Consider the following 19,777-nt stretch of genomic DNA (forward strand, 5'->3'; position numbering starts at 1 on the left):
TTTAAAATTAATTTCTTTGTAAAAAACAAAAACCAATCATCGGTGCCGTTGCTTCTTCCATGATTCTACTGGGTGTGCGCCTTTTCCCCTGGGAAACACCCAGTCGTCAGTCACTCAACTTGGTAATTTTGTCGCGTGGATGATACAGTTCAATGAACATGTTGCCCATGTGCACCCGGTACCCGGCGCGGCGCGGCGCGGCGCGGCCCGGCGCGCGTACTACTACTACTGCATTCAACGAGCTAGATAGTTTTACTTCCGGTTCGTGACGTCATGGGTGTGGTATGGGAACACATTACAGCCAAAATGGCGGCGAGTGTCTTTACGTGCTGTCTGTCTCCGCAGGAGATGGAGGCAAAATCCAAGAGTAAAGCCATCGATAAGGAACTGAGCAAGTACAAATCCTACATCAGGAGGGAAATCAAGATCTTGCTGCTCGGTGCCGGCGAGAGTGGGAAAAGTACTTTCCTGAAACAGATGAAAATCATCCACGGACAGGAGTTCACGGATGATGATGTGAAAGACTACCGCAATATAATCTACTCGAACGTTATCAAGGGGCTGAAAGTGTTGCAAGACGCCCGCAGCAAGCTACAGATACCGTGGGGGGACGCGGCCAACGAGGAGCATGCTACTCAGGTCATGGGCTGCGACACAGCGCTGCTAGAACCCGCAGTTTTTGTGCAGTTTGTGCCGAATTGCAGGGCACTTTGGGCCGACAGCGGAATACAGGGAGCCTACGACAGAAGGCGTGAATTTCAGTTGGTGAGTTCGCATTTCTGTGCACGCACGTAGGCCCATCGAGTACAGTACCACGTACTAGGCCCGATGCGTGAAGTTTACACGTACGCCTATCACAGTATCACTACATCATCAATACATGTATTACTACATTTGGGGGGAAATGGCATGGTATTACTTAATAGAAAATGCTATAGTTTTTCAGTTAATTGCTATGTTAACATGTACGCAGGTACCAAACAACACAAACTTTCTGCTGTTGAAATTGCCTTCGAATGAGCATTTCCATTTGCCTGTTGAATCCGTGAATGATTGATACTTAATGCATTTTCTCTTTATGCAATTTCTAAATGGTCACATGTATCTCCACTTTTTTTAAAACCAAGGTTTGTGTCTCCAGAAACGTTTTTGAAGGTACAGAACTGGTACAGCATTTATGATGATTTTAAAAATGCAAACACATGTGTCCTTGGAAAAAAATCTATACAATCATTGCATGCTTGGAGGAAGTACATACATGTACATCAGACCTTTTGTACCAGACAGGTTGTTTCTGAAGCTTTAAGTTTCTCAGTGATTTTTTTCCTGTCAAAGCCTATTAGGTTGATCACTGAGTGAGGAATATAAAAACTGCTCTCTCACGGCTGCTATGTATATGATGTTCTTGAGGTTTTGGTGATGAAGAAGTTGGTTTTACATTCCAAATTTGTCCCATGCCTACTTTGGCAGACCTTCCTATATTGGCACAGTTGATCTAGCCAAATTAAAGCCCCAAAAGTGTTATTTCTCAATTGAAACAGAACAGGGCTGTTAACCATTTTGTAAAGGAGTTTACAGTATGATCCGGTTGAGGTGACTGAATTGCTTTTTCTTATATACAAGTAACTGATACCTCTACGATGCACCAAATTTGGGCCTACCCCAAAACGGTACTGCCAAAAGTTGGTGCACTAACATACATGCACTGTACTGGTACATTTACATTGTAGTTGGGATGAACCACTTGTTTATTTGCACTCAGGCAAATACGCAGAGGGGCGTTGGTGTTAGTTATACTCAAACTGTAGCAACAGTCCCAACTATATTAGGGAAGGTCCCAACTATACTGCTTCAGTTCCACTGGCCCTTCTCCAGTTAGCAAATTTCTGTAGAAAATTTTTCTACCTACCGTACTGTAGCTTAAGTAGATACACCTGAAAAAATTCTACCAAAATGACAACTGGGCATTTCCAGTCTGACAAAGAAAAACTCCATTCTTCTAGCAGGTGCTGTCCATACAAAATGACAGTGGCGCATGCTACAGCTCACACACTAACACATTACACCATACATGTAGTTTAGTGAGTCTACCAGTAACTACAGCACCGCACTTGGAATTGTCCCAACTGCAGTTGGGACAGATGCTGAAGTTGGACGTAGCAGCATTTAGGTATCAGCCCCGCCTCTCTCGTTGTTACTAGTGAGGGTGGAGTTGTACACCAAATCAGTACGTGTATTGTATCTTGCACTGTGTTGGCTTTTGGTGTACTTGTATACCTGTACATGTATACGGGAGAATTTCACAGAGAGCTTTGTTAAGCACATGAAAAAATGGTAAAGCAAAAGCAGGTAGCCAACCAAAAACTCATTTATGTATTGCTTTCGACTGGTTCCCTGCTGATTTTTGCCCAACACATAATGTTGCCAATCAATCCTTATGGGGTAGAGCTCTCTGGAATCACAGGTCCAGAAGGCTCCTTGTAAAATCTGAGGAGCTGCTGGTGAGGTTGACTGCCTGAAGTGTGTAATGTGTATCTACAGGTAGTTACAACTCAAAGGTCTTTACTTAACCTTAGCACAATCAGCTGTCGTAAGTCATCTAAAATCAAACAGCTATATTTTGCACTATTTTTATTGATCCATCCAAATCTAACACCTGAATCATGTGTCAGTTTTGTAAACAGTGGGTTGGCTCTGAGTACAAACAGAAGTGTAGTGGCTTTAGAAAGCTTGGGGTTAACAAATTAAGGATACCTGGTACAAACGTACATGTACATCAACCGTTATCTGATATTTTTGTGCAAGGTCAGCATTTCAGGAAGTCGCAACAGGCTAGCTGCTCGTATCTGCGTGCGGACATTGTACACATGCCCTCTCAGAGGACCTGCCAATGCCAGGCGTTGGTCTCTTGTCCTCCGCTATCCTGGCACTTGCCCCGCTCTGCCCTCAGTGTTAGTCCTAGTCAGCCACTTTTTTGCTGTATTTGCCTTTTCAATTAAGGAGAGTCACCGGGGGCCTTTTTCTGGGCCACAAAAGTGTACTCCATGTCCATTTACTGGGCCATCCCAGATGCAAGCATTGGCCACGGCTGGCCAGCAAATGTGGATGACTTACTGAAGCCAGTAAATGCATCAGTTGCTTTGGAAGTACCACTCTTAGTGGATTGTTATTTTCTCTTTGGAGGAGGGCATGAGTTGGTTAAAGTTTGAAATTGAGGCTACATGCAAGTACAACGAATTCCCTGGATTACGTACATGTACAGTACTTATTCGACATTCCTTGAGGGGACTCACTTCAAATATATGACTTGTCAGAAGCGATGGCCTGCATCTATGTTTGTGTACATGATGCATGGTATGCACTGAAGTACATCTACATGCACACGTGCACCCAAAATGGACTTTGGCACTTCAGCGGAGAGTGCTTGTGCACACTTTGCAATGCTGATGGGAGGGCTTGACGGTGGATGCAAATTCCTACATGAGCGCGTGTCTGTCAGTGATGAAGCATCAGCCGATTCAGCTTGTGTCTACAGTCAATTCAGATATACATTCAATTAATCTGTGTCAATCCAACAAGTACATCAGATTCCCTTCTAGTAAATTGGGCAAAGCAGATTTCCCTCCTAGTCCCACCAGACATTCAGAATTGGTGGCCACCCACATTGTCACTGACTACACCGTTCATTTCAGAAAATTTCAGAACTTTAATAATGCCTGCTGAGAAGTGATAATATCCGCTGTGTTGTCACATGGATAGGAGACTGTGTACTTGGGTCTGATTGGTCAAGAGTCTGCGTGCACGTGACGTGCCACGCGCGCCCCAAGTTCATCGAAGGGGATGCTATTGGACAACTGTCAAAAGGAATATACCATAAAATGGACAGGGGTGTTCAGGAAAGTGAAAGTAATGTTTGAGAATTGTTGGAAATACATCATATGTTGACTTCTTTTGACTCTCTGAATAAAAAGGTATCAAAATGAACAGGAATAAATACACGTATGTGTCCATTCTCTTGAATCAGTCTTAAATGAACATTTAAGACTGGCCAAGCACATATTTATTCCCTTGATATGGATTGATGTACATGTACCAAAGGCACTTGAATGTGGAAATGAAGAATCTTTCAATGGGTCAAGTGCCTTAGAAGTATCAATATGTTATTCAACACGTTTTGGGTTGTACATGGACCTTCCCTAATCCTGCTAAAATCTTTCCAATCCATCTGGAGGATTGTGATGACTGATTCGAAAGATGAGACTGTTGACTTCCACGGTGCTTACATTTGCGAATCTGCTACATGTACACTACATACATTTAACAAAGTGATAGCTGAATGTTCTAAAAGTAACAGGGGTACGTATTGACATCTTGTTTGTTGTGTGTCCCTCCATGTGTGGGAAAAATGCTTCATATAATATTGTATGGCTACATATCAAGATGAATTCGCACTCTACAGTTCACAATTCAGACAGACTGCTATAGCATCAGAAACCAGAATTTTAGAATACATTAGCATTTGATACATGTAACGCACAGTGGTATGTTCAGAAATTGGTTTATAATGCAGCAGGCATGTGAACGTATACAAAAGATGTGCATAACTGAACTTTAGTAATTTTGTAATTTTGTAGTGGTAGAAGGCTATAACCTACAGGTTGGTTTCTCAATTGCATGTACTCTGTACATGTGTACATTATGGTGTGCTAAATTTTAAACATTCACCTTAATTATTTTCGAGTGACAAAATAAATTTAGAAACTTTCAGTTTGCCTTCTACTAGTACGAGGTTCTGTGTGTATGTGTGTGCAGGCGTGGCATACATGTACATAGTGTGGACCCCTGCACAAAAGAAGTCCACGTAATGTAGCGTATAATGGCATTGTGTGGACTCGCACAAGTCCATAAAATGTTTTCCCCTCTGAAAAACAGTTTCAGAGGCATTTTGGGGTCAGAGTTATCTGTGGCAAAATGAAGAGGAACAGTCCAAGAAATCATCATCAAAAATCCAGCTCGAAGGAGTTAGCCGAGTGGAGAAAAAGGAGCATTTTCCTCAAGTTTCCTTAACCACAGGAGAAGATAGGAATGTCCCCACTTTGTATATAAAACAGGTGCGTGTGTGGGTGGATGTGGGCTGTACTTCTTGATTTTACATAAATTACATGTACATTTAGCCGCTGACAATGTTCCACATCGTTAATGTATTCACATTTCGCAGAACTGTTTGACATTTGGCACAAATTTCTTTTGATCTCACACACGTGTGTATTTCTAATCGGTGTAGGATATTTTATCGAGTTTCCCCTGAGCTCACTGTGCAGTGTATGAGGAGGGAGGCTTACTGTACGCATATATACACAAATGTTCTCCATCGCAGGATTGCATTGCCATATTGTAGGTATACACAGTGCTACGTTGACACACATTGCACCAGTTTACATGTACATAAATTTGTCCCAACTCACACCATGCAATCACGCATACAGACCGGTACAGTATGCAATATGCAGTGTATTTTCCGAGTACATTTAAATCACATCCGTATTTGCAAACCTTCAGAACATTTCATCTTGCCAATGTTGGGCTTGTGAACCGAAGCCCTAACCTGAACTAAATGTAGTTTACTCTTTGGTGCGTGGATATTTACAGCAATGGTTGGCTTGAGATTTGAACGATGAAAGTTTGTAGCAATTCTCGGGCCACTCTGCGCCGCCATGGCCCATGGAGGATTTTACGGAGTACTTCCTGAAACTCTCATCCAGAAAAAAGTGAATTCATGCACAATGACCTGCTGATGCTCCATTGTTGTGCACTGAATTGTGCTGAAGTTGAATACAATAGACCTGGTAATACGCTGCATATGTTTTTTTGGGCACGCAATATGTATTGTGTAACTACTGCAATGAATGAAGGGCACCACAAATGTACACACTTTACTTGGTTCTTGCCAATCATTGGCCTCGGGTGCGTGGATGTTTGCATGCCCCAGTGATCAAAAGCAGGTGACCTTTCACCCCCAGAGGATGGATCAAAATATACCTGGTACTGTTTACATATGCCTCCATGAGATTTTTTTTTTTATAAAACAGTCTCCAGCTAAGTTATAGTATACCAAGATGGTCAAGGTTGGGCACATGAAGGCTTTTGCCTGACTGTGTGGTGTCTGGTTCTGTTCATATTTAGAGTGAGGTAACAAACAAAATGCATGTGAATGTCTGGGATTGGGTTGTTGCATGTAAACCACTGTTACATTGATATGATAAGAGAAATGTTATATTTTCACATACATGCAAATGTATGTAACTTCCCAATTACACACCCCCCCAAAAGAAAAGGTAGAATTTTAAAAACATACATCTTGGATCCCGTCTATTACTAGCAGATAAGAGCCCGTTGAGTGGGACCATGAGGCTAATATGTATCTGGTGTCGAATTTCGATTCAGTGAACTCAGACAGAACTCAAAGTTTCCGCAGATGAAAAAAAATAAAGTGCAAAAATGTGAAAGTTCTCAACTAGCACTCAACACACTGGTCACAGGCAGCCCCAAATCTGTTAAGAGTCGCAGACCACTGTCGGTAGATTTAAAGCGGTAACAACATTGCAGATGAATCTTGGAATGCTTGGAAATGTGAATTCCTGTTTGTCGTTGAGTTCTATTCTCACTAAATCTCCTTCATCTTCGCTTCATGATCACTTTACTCCATGTTGGCATCTTGATGGTGTATACGTATGACTAAATATATGATACAAAAAAATGCTTAACGAAAATGTTTATTAAAGCTTATACTTCGTCGGTATTGACCAATTTTGCATGTGTTGGTTGATGGAATTCTTTAGCATGCATAGAGTGCACGTGCAAACTGGTCTACATATTCATGTACCCAGAGAAAAAAAAAGTTGTAGTTTTTTTCTAAGAATGTATCCATTGGCAGCAATTTGTGTCATGATGTGTCAAAATATTTGTACTATTGCCCATACAGTTTCATACCTAAAGTATACATGTACCAAGTCTCAAGAAGATGCATAAAAATTGCCCAAATTTGCTGTCAATGCCAAAGTGCCCACTTACGAGTATAACACTGGTCCCCGACCACTCCCCCAGTACATGTACCAGGGTAGCAGAAACCCGGTTCAGTTCTGAAGTGACAAATGGGAATGTACACAAGTACATACACATGTATGTACATGTACATGTATGTACAAGGTAGCTGCAACAAAAAGTCAAACATCTGTACATTGCCAGTACACGTAAATCTAATATCGTACGTAGCCATGAAAATGTCCCTGTTTCGTCCCAGACAAAACACTATATTTTCTTTAATTTCACAATCATCACAAAGACTGAGAAAAGTTCTTGAGGGTATTCTCCACCCGGATGTCCAATGGTTCAAACAAAAACCACTGCTTTCCATTAATGTCTTAGGGGTAACAATTTTATTACAAGTTACATGTATGGGACATACAAGTTGCGTGTATAAATAATTGGCATACATTTATACCCTCATACAGACTTATTCCCATTAGTGTCGAGAATAAGCATCTCTAAATGGGACAGCATCATCACTCCCAGTGACCCCACACGTCTGATGATGGGCCAGGAATCTTTGGCCACGTCACAGACTGTAAACAACAGTCAGCCTTAGAGGAAGGCAACTCCTCCCTGTCAGGGACTTATGGCCACCCGGCAGAAATTCAAAGAACCTTCTGCTTCAGAATAGAGCTGACTCTGATGTTAATTCATCTTGGTGTTTCAAAAATCCAAGGTCTTTTGGGAACGAAGCGCACACGTGAGTCAGCATACGACTGCAATGATAGGACAGACTTTCGCGCATGTATTGCTCTCTTCCCAAATAACCTCAGAATGGGCATGTGCTGCTTGAAAATACCCAACTGGCTCATCAGGATGGAATGAGAATCACATGTGGCACATGTTGTCAGCAAACCATGTCGGGAAACGGATAGAAATGCTTTTAAAAAAGCAACCTGTTTTTAAGTTAGAGTATAGGGCCCTGTGGACCAGTACATTATTTGCTTTGGAGAAATTGTTATACTCAACAATACCATCCTTTTAAATCTGTAAAAAATTTGGACATATTTAACTTTCAAAACCCATGGTGATATTGTTGTTACAGGGCTGCCAGTGTGCATGCATTGAGTGGGAGGCTCACATATTTCAGGTTATTCTAGCGCTATCACGCCCATTCTTTTGTGACTAGTGGGACATCTTGTATTCAAAAGACTAGAAGTTCTTCAGCGCGCTTGGGCATCTTTGAGTGGAAACTTATCAATGTTACATTTCCAGGATTCAAAACCAAGACCTCCTTTATCATGTTAGTAGCGTGGACATCTTGACTGTAACCATGCGATGATGCCATGCCACATTTACCTGACGTAATAAATCAAGAGCAATTTAATAACCTACAGGTAGTTGTTTCTTAGCCAGTTTTCATGATGTGTTTGTTTTTTTCTCATCTATTTTTTTTTTTTTTTTTTGCTCAGGCGGACTCAGTGAAGTACTTCCTGGATGAATTGGATCGAATTGGAAAGGAGGTAAATACAGAACTGTATGTTATGCAGTAGGATTGGCCCCCTGATTAACACCTACATGTACATGTATAACTATGTTTTGATGGCAAGTAAAATGATTTTTAATTAAGGAATTGCCTTCTCATAACAGTGGCAATGTTAGGAAGCAAAATCTTTTGTGCAAGTATTAAAGAGATGTGAAAATTCTTGTATTTTGTACAAATGTGGTAGTTCCCACGATGCCTTTATTGTACTGCTTTGGATGTCTTTTGTGTATTTTTACATTCTTCGGCCATACATGTTACTCAACTAAAGAACCAGTCATTCGGCTATTCTTTTAGTTGGCTCCCACAACATGGCATTAAAACTTGAAACAGAATGTATGTTACTCTTGAGTGATTGGCAGGTTCATTATTTTAAGAATTATTTTCCCCTCGAAAAATCTTGCTTAAGCTTTTGTTTTAGAAATGGTAATGGCTAGGGTTATGTTTCCTCGTTTTGGTTTTGATGTCATTTTTACTACCAAATCGTTGCAGAATTACTTGCCCACCACGCAAGACATCCTGTACGCTCGCAAGGCCACCAAGGGGATCGTGGAGCATGTCATCGACATCAAGAACGTGCCCTTCCGGTTCGTGGATGTGGGCGGCCAGCGTTCCCAGCGCCAGAAGTGGTTTCAGTGCTTTGAGGGCGTAACCTCCATCCTTTTCTTGGTCTCCTCCAGCGAGTTCGACCAGGTGCTGATGGAGGACCGCATCACCAACCGGCTAGTGGAGTCCTGCAACATCTTTGAGACCATCGTCAACCACAAGTACTTCTGCCGGGTCTCCATCATCCTCTTCCTGAACAAGACGGACCTCCTGGAGCAGAAGATCAAGGTGGTCAACCTCAAGGACTACTTCGCCGCCTATGAGGGCGAGCCCACGGACCTGAAGGCGGTGCAGAGCTTCATCCTGCTCATGTTTGACATGCGGCGCCGGGACCGCAGCAAATCGCTCTTCCACCACTTCACCACCGCCGTGGACACAAACAACATTCGGTACGTATTCTACGCGGTCCGGGACACGATTCTCAAGCAGAATCTGGAGGGCCTTATGCTGCAGTAGCTGTTCCAGGTAGTGTGAGTCTTGCCTTCTCGACGATGGTCGCCTGTGGCCTCGAAAAAAAAAAAGAAGAAATTACTTAATCTATATATCCAGCATTGATGAAAAAAGCATCAAAATATTTTTTCCTCTTGTTTTTCTTCAACTCTTGTGGAAATCATTGAGTCACATTTACTGTGAAATATTATATACATATAAATATCCCGCAATACACTGCAAACAAATGCAGATCTTAATGCAAGATGAGGCTCAACCTGACAGCAATACAGGTGTCTGAAAGCCTCATGTAGATGAGTTGCAGTAAATGCCAGTTTAATGCCGTTAATCCTAACCTTCCCGGCCCCCTCCCCGCATTCTTCAAAATCCTACCAGTGGTTGTGGCATTGAGGAAGGTGGAGTCTATCCGTTCCATGGGGCTTTACACCCTTCAAACATTGAATTCAAATCTCAATTTGCCATGTGCTTCCTACGGAGTAGAGGATTTGGGAAGGTTCAGGAAGAACGGTTAGTGTGTAAGGATTAATGCTGTTGTAAGGGAGTCTCTCACAACTCGGAGCATTCCTGAGCCTTTTGAGAGTGCCCGTCTGAAACACAGCGTGCTCCTCAGGGGAAAATTGTTGCCAGCTTCCTCTTGACTGCCGAGGGCTTTTCCTGGTACACATGGGCAGATGTTCCCACATAGGCAGGCCTGTCGATCCAGGCCATTCCTGGATAACCCTGGAACACTAAGAACATACAGTTCATGTACTAAAAGCCCCGAGTTCCTGAGACATTCCCTTGTAGCTGGTTTAAAAAACTGGGGTTGAATGAGCGATGCTAAAAAAAACATGATTTTTAATTCTCTGTCAGAATGACTTCTTGGATGGTAAATTCATGAACAATTTATCCTGATTCAAGTACACTCAGACTGTCATGGAGAACTCGGCAAGAATTAACTACAATACTGTTTTTTATGTACATATATTTTCCTTTATTGAGATACGTGTCTTTTTTAAAAAGCAAAATAAGTGCAGACACTGAGAAATGGCATTGCCATGCTGTAAAGGTTAATATTGTGTCTTGTGTTGGCTTTCTGTATTTGTTTTAAATTTAGAGTGTAGTGTAAATCATGTAAAAAGATCTGGTGGAATGACAAGGGAAGATTTGTTTACTATACCTACTTGTAATGAAAGTATTTGACTTTCGACAGTTGACTAAAGGGCTTTTAGCATGTGTTAAAACCTGCGTTCCGAACAAAAGATCAGTATACTTAATTCTTATTTTTTAAATAGTATAAAGATTTTTGAAATAGTACATGTGCATGTAGATTGTACATGTAATGTTAAGCCTGTGTCTAAATTAATGGTGTGGCTTGGAGTAGCACACATGCCTGATGGAAGTGGCTGCAGCCGCGTGGCGGTGGCTGTACCATTGGAACACTTGTTGTTCCCAGCCACTGCCACAACTTTGAGACACTGTGTAAGATTCCCTCATGCAGTGCCAGTGATGCATTGTGGGATTATGATAAGTCAACCCCAAATTCTGCTGGCTCCTTCCAAGCCTAGAGCCCAGCCCCTGTTATATTACATGGGGCTTGATGGCCCAGGAAAGCTGGAGTACAAAGATGGCTCTATTAGATTCCTAATGGGTTTATTTTGGAGGAACTCTGAAGATTTTGAGCAAAAGGGAAATAAATCACAGGGCATCGGGTCAATGTGATTCTAAGTCGGTGCACATCCTCAAATGTTTGCTGTAAAGTTTGTACATGCAGGCCTGTCTTTTCAAATTTGTGAGGAAGGCTTCATCATACCTGTAAATGTACGTATATTTGTAAATCCTTCCAGCGGAAACAAAGTGAGACCACAGTCCTAGCAGAGTCTTGTACCGGGTAGTGGACATACGCAGACAGACTTAGGCTGGGTTTAAAATGCTGCCTGTAAAGAAATGTGAAGTACGGTATGTCTGACTACGTGCGCATGTACATGTATGCGGTGGAACTATTTATGTGTTTTTCATTTAATGAGTGGGAGTTCATTTTACGAGTGGGAGGATTGAACTCTCAGCCAGCTAACCACTCTAATTATCCAGTAGACATAGCCAATCAAGGGTTTTTAATTTTGTTTTTTTTTTTCAAAGCTGAAAGGTATTACAGTTGCCTCATTATTTACAAAATTTTGCTCGGAAAACTAAAGCCTGTGGAAATGGTAAATCATTAGGCCTACGTGTTGAGTAAAATTTGTCGGACGTTCCTTTGGATACAAGTGCATGCTTCTCCAGGGGACTACCATGAAGTTGCAGACATCCATGTACATGTACAATTCAAAATAATGCCTAGAGTTCTGACGGGCCGTGTTCCCAAATGGGATTGTTTCTCAACTGGGAATGTTTTCACGTGCTCTTCCTGTGTTTGTAAGAGAAATGCTCTAAGGTATGGAAAGTAGCATAGGTCAATGTCAAACCAAACACTTGCATTGTGTGGCTTTCACACTAATTATTGAACATGCATTGCGGTCTGCTCGTAACCTCATTTCCTTCAGTCTACAAAAGACTTCCATTTTTACTTGTAGCTTTGAATTACTGTGGAAACCACATGTGCCGAGGCCAGAGCTGAACTTCAAAGCCAGATTTTGGCACCTTGATCTACACAGACTGCAGTAACTGCACATCAACAGATCCGTACAAACTTTAGTCAGTGTGGGTCTGAAGACTCACACCGGGCGGTTGACACATCTGTAAATTCATGGAGATTCTAGGCTTGGCTAGAATGTTTGCCTCTTCCCTTTCCCCCTAAAAATCTACAAAAATCCATCCAGAATTGTTAGTGGTGGTATGCTGGAGCAGCTCTGTTGCTGATTAACTTATCTTTACAAATAAACCAGGGCAGCGAGTACTGCAAGAATTATAAGAGCTCTGTAGAAAAAATTCATTTCTGCCCAGAATTGCCTGATCTTGGAACGTTGGCATTGCCGTTATATTGTTGGGAGGGGGAGGGGGCAAAACCACTTTTTTTCTAGGGGGAAAAATTTCCAGGATGGGGAGAGGACAAGGCACTCATCAGCAACAAAGTTATAAACCACTAATAGTACAAGGGATTCCATTTTGAAATTTGTTTTTTTCAAGCAAATTGGTGATCTTCATACACTTTCATCTCATTCCTTTTGCTTTTTTACCATTTTTTCTTTCATTGTTTCCCCCCGGAACAGCAATGGCGCCCCTTGCCTCCTACCCCCCCCATGCCTATGTCTCCATGAATCAACCCTCAGCATGAGGAACTAGAAGTTGCCATTACAGAGAGTTGACCCCCCCCCCCAAAAAAAGTCACAAATGAAGTTTCAGGAATATCATTTCTCTCTGATACCTGTGCAGTAACATTTTTTAAAGCGTACTTCTGTCAATTACATACATGTACATGTGCTGCAAAATGAGAGGGGAGGTTGTCTTCTGTTGTTACAAGTTAGACCCAACTTTCTTTATCCCGCTTACAAATGCAAAGAAGAAGAAATCTGCACCTGTATCTTGAAATGGGCTTTCATTTCTGCCGTTTTAGTTCATTAGGGTCATGAATATTTATGTGATGACACAGGGAGTTTTCATAAAACAAGTGTGCCATACGTAAATCATTGAATTTTAATGTGTTTTTCTGTTTTGTATTAAAGGAGCTCTGTGTTAATATGCAGATTAAGTTGTCGTATTATATTATATATACCATACATGTATTTCCAAATAAGAGAAAGTGGGAAACAATTCCACGTTTGAATGTTCTTGTCCTACTTCAGATATGTATTGTACATTTCTGGCAGCTACATGTGTACATGTACATGTATTATGTATCTACAATACATTGTACATGTACAAGCAATACAGAAGATCAAAGTGGCATTTTGAGACACGTTCGTACATGTATCTGTGAAGAAAAGAGAATGCTGGATGTACAAAGTTGCGCTTTTGAAAATAAACCACATCAGAGCAAGCGGGACAGATTTTGAGTCGCTTGGGGCTGTGAATTTGTGAGTGGTGCAAGTTGTATATGCATGTGTGCTTCTTTTGTCACACTGTACATGTACACATGCATATAAACCACTGACTGAGCGTTGGTGAAGGGGGGGTTGACATTAAAATGCAGTTATACCCGGTAGATGATTGATAAAAACTTCATTTTTCCCCTTGGGGAACTTCAAAGACAATAGAGCGCCTTTCATTTTCATTGTATATAAGTATTTCTGTTAAATTTCTGTACATACATGTACACTTTTCTAGCCTGAATACATAGTAAATTCATGTAGTCCGTACATGCATGAGACGGTCGTCTGTGTTCCTAGCAGGTTACTGTCTTTCGTTTCTCTCTTCACCTTTTTTTGTACATTCAGTGTGGATTCTTGAAAATGAGTCCAGGATGACGATAGAAATGTAAGCATTTCCGTTTCTTTGGCTGATTAGGTGTAGGTCCTAACAGTTCAGTACTAGTATTATTTGGTCGTAGAGTATTACGCAGGAAGTTGAGTGGTGAAGAGCATACTGGGATTGCACGGTGTTCATGTACATTAAATGTGGTAACTTTTGTTCTCAACCAGACTTGAATCCAATTGGTTGATGCCATAGCAAAAGTATTGTGATATGATGATCCCATTCTCCCCATTACATACGTTACATGAAATGAATTCTGTTGGCCTTATCTTGGATGGGTGTCACAGCTGCGCCGTTCAGATTTACTTCGAGAGAAATTATTGACTGTCAAGCATGAATGCTGATATGCAAAGTCACATTTTTTTTTGTGGAGGGTAGATGTACATGTACTAGTACATGCAAAGGTTTTGCTGTTTTTTGTGTTCATTTCACAGGACCCTGAATTTTACAGTGCATGTATAAGAATTCAATGCATTGGTGTGCATTTACGGGTTGTGTGTAAAACGGGTACCGTTTGGTGAAAAAACTAACCCACAGATGAGAAATAGCATTAGTGAACAATGCATTCAGTGCTCTCAATGCCATTCAACAATCTTTGCACATAACTGTGAAATCAGCTGTAGCATTCCACAAAGCGTTTTATTTGCAAATGCCACCTCAGCCTTTTAAAAAGGTTCTCTTGCGTTGTCCAAAAAGTTACCAAGTAATTTGTCAGGATCATGAAATTAACCATTTTGGACCAAGTATTGCACTGATGGTGCCCTGGCCCATGTTGGCGAGCCCTCATACTCTCCTGATGATGGCCTTGATTAATTCCTGATGATTTAACGTGTTAAAAGAAATCATGTCACATCGTCATTTTTCGTTCTGTTCATGATGGGGGATACCTAACTATTGTACGGGTGGGTTACCCATGTCTGGAGCCGTGTTACTATACTGCGTGTCCTGTACTGTGCATACTGGTATGTATTACGCTTCTGTTGAATTGTCATGGAAATACTGTAAAGTGGGGAACATCTCCTGTTACTTCAAGTTTATTTGTTTTGTATTGTGTTGTCCCTTTTCTGAGGGAAAGGGCATATTTAGTAATTACTCAGTATGGGAGTGGCCAGCACTGTTGTTATAAATTTTTCAAAAAAAAATTGGAAATTGTCGACCACAGTTGGCACACTTTCGCAGACACGCGGTACAAAGTAGAGCAAAGATTTCCACCCACCCCAACCCCCCCCCCGCTAATGACTTCCTACTCCTACTATTTACGTGTGCGTGTCTGTTCAATTCACCATATGTTTTACCTTACATGTACCTTACAGTGTTCAAAACTGCACGCCAACATGTACATGTAATGTGAGGCAGTAATGCACATTGGCATCTATTGTATGCCCTTCCACTCAGTATTTTCCAATCAGAGCACAGGATCAGCAAACTGTTGGTAAACTCCAAGTTCATGGCAGAAGCACTGCTCGTGCTACTGTTAAAGGAGAAAAAAAAGATCACGGACCAATTATTTTGTGCTGCTGTCGAGGGTCTGCTCCAGCAGTGTCGCCGTCATATTTTTGCCTACTGATGGCTGGTAAAACTATAGACCTCTAACATGGGGCATCCATCTTGATTTTCCACCATTCAAATCAAAGTAACCAAACTGAGGCTGGAAAGGAAAATACATGTAGTCTGTTTCCTTTTATCAAAATGTGAAGTTGTATTACCATTGCCATACAGGGTATACAGGGAACAAGACAAACATTGCAGCATTATGATAAAGCTCTGTAGTTGACTGTCAGTGCAAGTACAAAATAATGTACTGAGTGTGATGCAGCTAAGAGATTGAAAATACAACCCTAAACTAACTAGGCAAATGACCATCTTGAAGTGAATCATCTGACACCATGGCCAAAAGTTCTAGATCTGCTAACCCATACAAATTGTAGGCAGTATTAGAGCTGGGGAATAACTTGACGTTTTGAACAGAGTACTCTGTCTGTCTTCAGGAGACGGACAGAGTACTCTTTTCGAAATGTCCAGTTATTCCCCCACATACTCAAGAAAGAGATTGATCCATGGTGTAACCGCAATCGTTTTACTCATATAGTTCTCTCACCATGAAAACCTTCAAGTCTTATCAGTATTAGAGCTGTTTGCACCATGCACAGTGAGTCAGCCATTTTGACACTCCCAGAATGTATAGTGATGTCTAGTGTGAGCTGGCTTTTAAAAAGCGAATGATCTGGTGAAGTGGCTTGAAGTTTCATCTTTTACAAAAAGATCTGGAAAGGTTGGAATGTCAAGTATAAAATTGTCTCTCCTTTGAAGAAAGGGTATCAAAAAATTTGGCTATTTTTTCAGGATTTTTGGACTAATTCCTTTTCCAGCCATTCAGTTGTAACCTGTTAAAAAGTGTACTTTTTTCCTACATTGGCAATGAAAAAAAAAATTGTTGGTTGATTCCGAGAAAAGGGGATGAGTATGCCACATCAGCCATTTTACATGAAAACACGTCTGATGTGGCATGGATGTCACATTTGCATATCTATATGTAAATAAGGCCAGTTTATTTGGAGGAAGTTTGCATTCCAATTTCCATGAGTTAAAAGTACAACAACTCAATTGTTATGCATCCATGTGCATCCTACACAAATGTGCACATGCAACTAGTGTTGCATGTCACCGATGCAAACATCCCCCTGTGATTTTTCACACATGTATCTGTATGATTTCCACACGGAACTGTTTACACGTACGCGTACTATAATAAGTCAGGACTTGATACGGTAAGATTATGTTTGCCAGCATACCACTGAAAGTTACATGTATGCATATTACCAAGCTAACGTTGGGATTGGACAAGTTTAATGACCCACTCTTTGTTGCGGAGACAATCCATCTGGCATTTTTTTCTTGGCTGCTTTGCATATTTCCATGGCAACCATGTTCAGATGAAAAGGGGTGCCTTCTTTTACTCTCCCTCCCCCCCATCACCTGAAGGGGGGAGGGGAAGTTGTAAGCCTATACCCATCATGGTGCTACGGCCTGCCAAATGTGATGTTTATTTATGTTGACGAGAAATGGAAGGGCACAGTCATGAGGCATTTCCTGCTGAAGTTGTGTCTGTTTTCTCCACACTAATGCAGCTGTGTGGTAACATGTTACAGTCGTGCTGTGGAATGAGTCTGTTGACAGTTCAATACATGTGGTGAATTTATCGGGGAGGAGGTTGAGGGATTTGCTAATGGAATGATTCGAAATGTACCGTACCGGTACGTTGCACAAGGTTCCAATGCTCAAACCATAAAGACTGCATTTCAAATGTGGTGACATACGACCATTTCAAATATCTGCCTTTCCCCTTCAGGAACAGATAAATTATTTTTAAAAAATGAAAAAAAAAGCTCCAAATATAGGATTACGATGCTTTTCTGTACAGAGTTAAAGTCCATGCAAATATACAAATGCATGAAGGCTTCTGGAAAACAAAAGTGCATGTGTGCCAGCCATTGTTTCACTATTCCTGTTTCAATAGGGACGTGGAACATAAAAATCACTTGTACCTTCCGGCTAGGAATACATACATGTTGTTGACAATGGAAGCTACATGGCAGGAAGAAAAGAAAAGTGATGAATCCTGAAGGATTTCCTGGATATTTGAATAGGGACTCTCCCTGGCAGATAAGTTTCCCTTTGCTCAGACAAGCACGTGTAGTCAGATGCCCTGATACATTGAAAACCCCTGTCCCGCCAACCTTCCGGCAATGACATTGACATGTCATAGTTTTTTGTACCCTTGGAAAAAGCTTGCCAACAGAGCATCAGTATATGGCTTGTAAAAGAAAAAGAACATCATTACCGAGTCAAGATGGCTGTGTTAACTTTAACCCCGGTACATGTATACTGCATCCCACTTTGACGTGTCATGTACGTGTAATTACTATCTAGTGAAATAGGATTTGATTTGTACACTTGAAAAACAGACACGTTTAACCCCTTCGCGCCGGGACGCGGCTAGAGCCGCCGTAAACATTGAGATCCTCAGCCCACTTTTCAGCTATTATTCTCAGCCCATGCTCGAGCAAAGACGGTGAAAGAAGGCAGACCCTGGCTCTTGTATATATGGTGATTGGCCTTTGTGTGTAGCCCAGAAATGAAAAGACCAAATTTGCATCATAATCACCAGCTTCACAATAGTCCCCACTTTGAAAAGAGGCAACGGGAAGGTGGAAACATGAGTAGAGCCACATGCCACCGAACAATCAGCCTTTTCACCGCGTAATTCAGAGCGTGCACTGCACGCTGGGCCACAAACCGAGAATTTGCAGTTTGGCTGGTGGCCTTCGTGGCCAAGCGAGGCCGGAATTCTTGGTGTCGGCTTTCGGAAAGAAATTCTCGTCGTTCAGGGGTTAACGTGTATGTCAAATGTACCATTTTTGTGTACATCCTAATTTTTTTTTTTCTAAATAGTTTTTGTCTTCGTTCTTCACCTCCATGCCTACTTGAACACAGACATGTAAATGTAGTTTTTAATTCCCAGTGGTTCACAGCGCAGCCCATATTTATTTTGATGCATGTCAAAATGCCTGTATTGTTGACGTATTGTTTTTAAATGCTCTATGCAAGCTGTCTTGGTGCAGTGTAGACTTTAACCCAAAGATGTGTTTGTTTTTTTTAAATTTAACTTCCTGATTTTTGGTTAATAGCTTGTAAGAGAGAGTGAGCAAATGAAGCTGATGAAGATTTCAGCAACAAGAAGGTTGTAATGTGTTTTACACACGTGTACAATTGCCTGCCATGTTTTATCCTGGATTCTTCAATGTGTCATTTGAGAGAGGTTTTAAGATTTAACAAGAAGGGGCTTTAAACTTGGCAAGGAACATTCATGTTGAGTATCCCACGGATGATTTATCATCAGCACAAAACATACCACCGATCAATAAGGATCTCATGACGTAGACAGCGGTTTACCGCATCCGGGGAAACTTTCATACCACAGTCATACAGATCATGTCACACTGATTTACAACTTGGCATGATCAGTCTGGAGTATTACCATATTTGGACGGGGGTATTACGTCACAAATCTCTTGCAATCTGACCATTCACCAGGCCTTGTTCTGGCGTGCAGACCATAACAGATTGTGGGTGTTCCCATATTAATTAAGGGGTGCTTGTCTTAAACGCTGGAGCATATGGAACAAAAAACACCAAGGAGAAAATGCGGTTTGCAAACATAGTGGCTGTGCAAAAACAAAATCGTTACAGAAATCAGCTGGACATTCTGAAGCATGTTTGTACTGATGCAGTTTAACATTCATTGTTGCCAACTTGAGATATTTAATGCTGAAGTTGGACAAACTTGTATCAGTGGGGGCAGAGAGAAAGGTCTCTATGCCCATATGTGATGATACTCCTGACTGATGATGTGGTCATGTGACATCAGTGGACATTTTAGAAAGGGCAAACGTGACAGGATTTGCTATATGTCATGTTGACGTAAAACATTGTACAGTACGGTTGCCCTGGGCCTCACAGCTCCGAGAGGAGCAATTTGTCCCGTGGCACCTGTACTGTCCCAGTGTTGTTTTCAGGTTCATCTCGCGTCCTTTAACAAGTCCCTTCACAAGGCTAGTCATAAGTTACAGGGGGAACACAAAAGAATGCTTTTGTCACAGCTCATTTGAACAGCTTGTGAATTGGCTTAAAACTGAATGAATTGTGATGGACTTGAGGGGACTTGTGATGTGCTTGCAGGGACTTGTGATAGGCTCGGATGCA

General features: G+C 41.5%; 1 protein-coding gene across 1 annotated transcript; it reads left to right on the forward strand.

Annotated features, from left to right (window-relative positions):
* The first annotated feature begins 242 nt into the window (after nucleotides 1-242).
* LOC110980280 (guanine nucleotide-binding protein subunit alpha-13-like) lies at nucleotides 243-19,650 on the forward strand. Its single transcript, XM_022236832.2, has 3 exons — nucleotides 243-765; nucleotides 8,502-8,552; nucleotides 9,065-19,650. Exons 1-3 carry the CDS (start codon nucleotides 274-276, stop codon nucleotides 9,632-9,634), a joined length of 1,113 nt encoding a protein of 370 aa, XP_022092524.2. The 5' UTR covers nucleotides 243-273; the 3' UTR covers nucleotides 9,635-19,650.
* The last annotated feature ends 127 nt before the right edge of the window (nucleotides 19,651-19,777 follow it).

The sequence above is a fragment of the Acanthaster planci genome, linkage group LG07, assembly GCF_054643075.1.
Source record: "Acanthaster planci isolate LZ-2023a linkage group LG07, COTS_SCS, whole genome shotgun sequence".
NCBI lineage: Eukaryota > Metazoa > Echinodermata > Asteroidea > Valvatida > Acanthasteridae > Acanthaster > Acanthaster planci.

Coding starts and splice junctions, on each gene's coding strand:
- LOC110980280 (XM_022236832.2), top strand. CDS start 274: ATGGGTGTGGTATGGGAACACATTACAGCCAAAATGGCGGCGAGTGTC. Junction 766..8,501: donor GAAGGCGTGAATTTCAGTTG/GTGAGTTCGCAT, acceptor TTTTTTGCTCAG/GCGGACTCAGTGAAGTACTT. Junction 8,553..9,064: donor TGGATCGAATTGGAAAGGAG/GTAAATACAGAA, acceptor AAATCGTTGCAG/AATTACTTGCCCACCACGCA.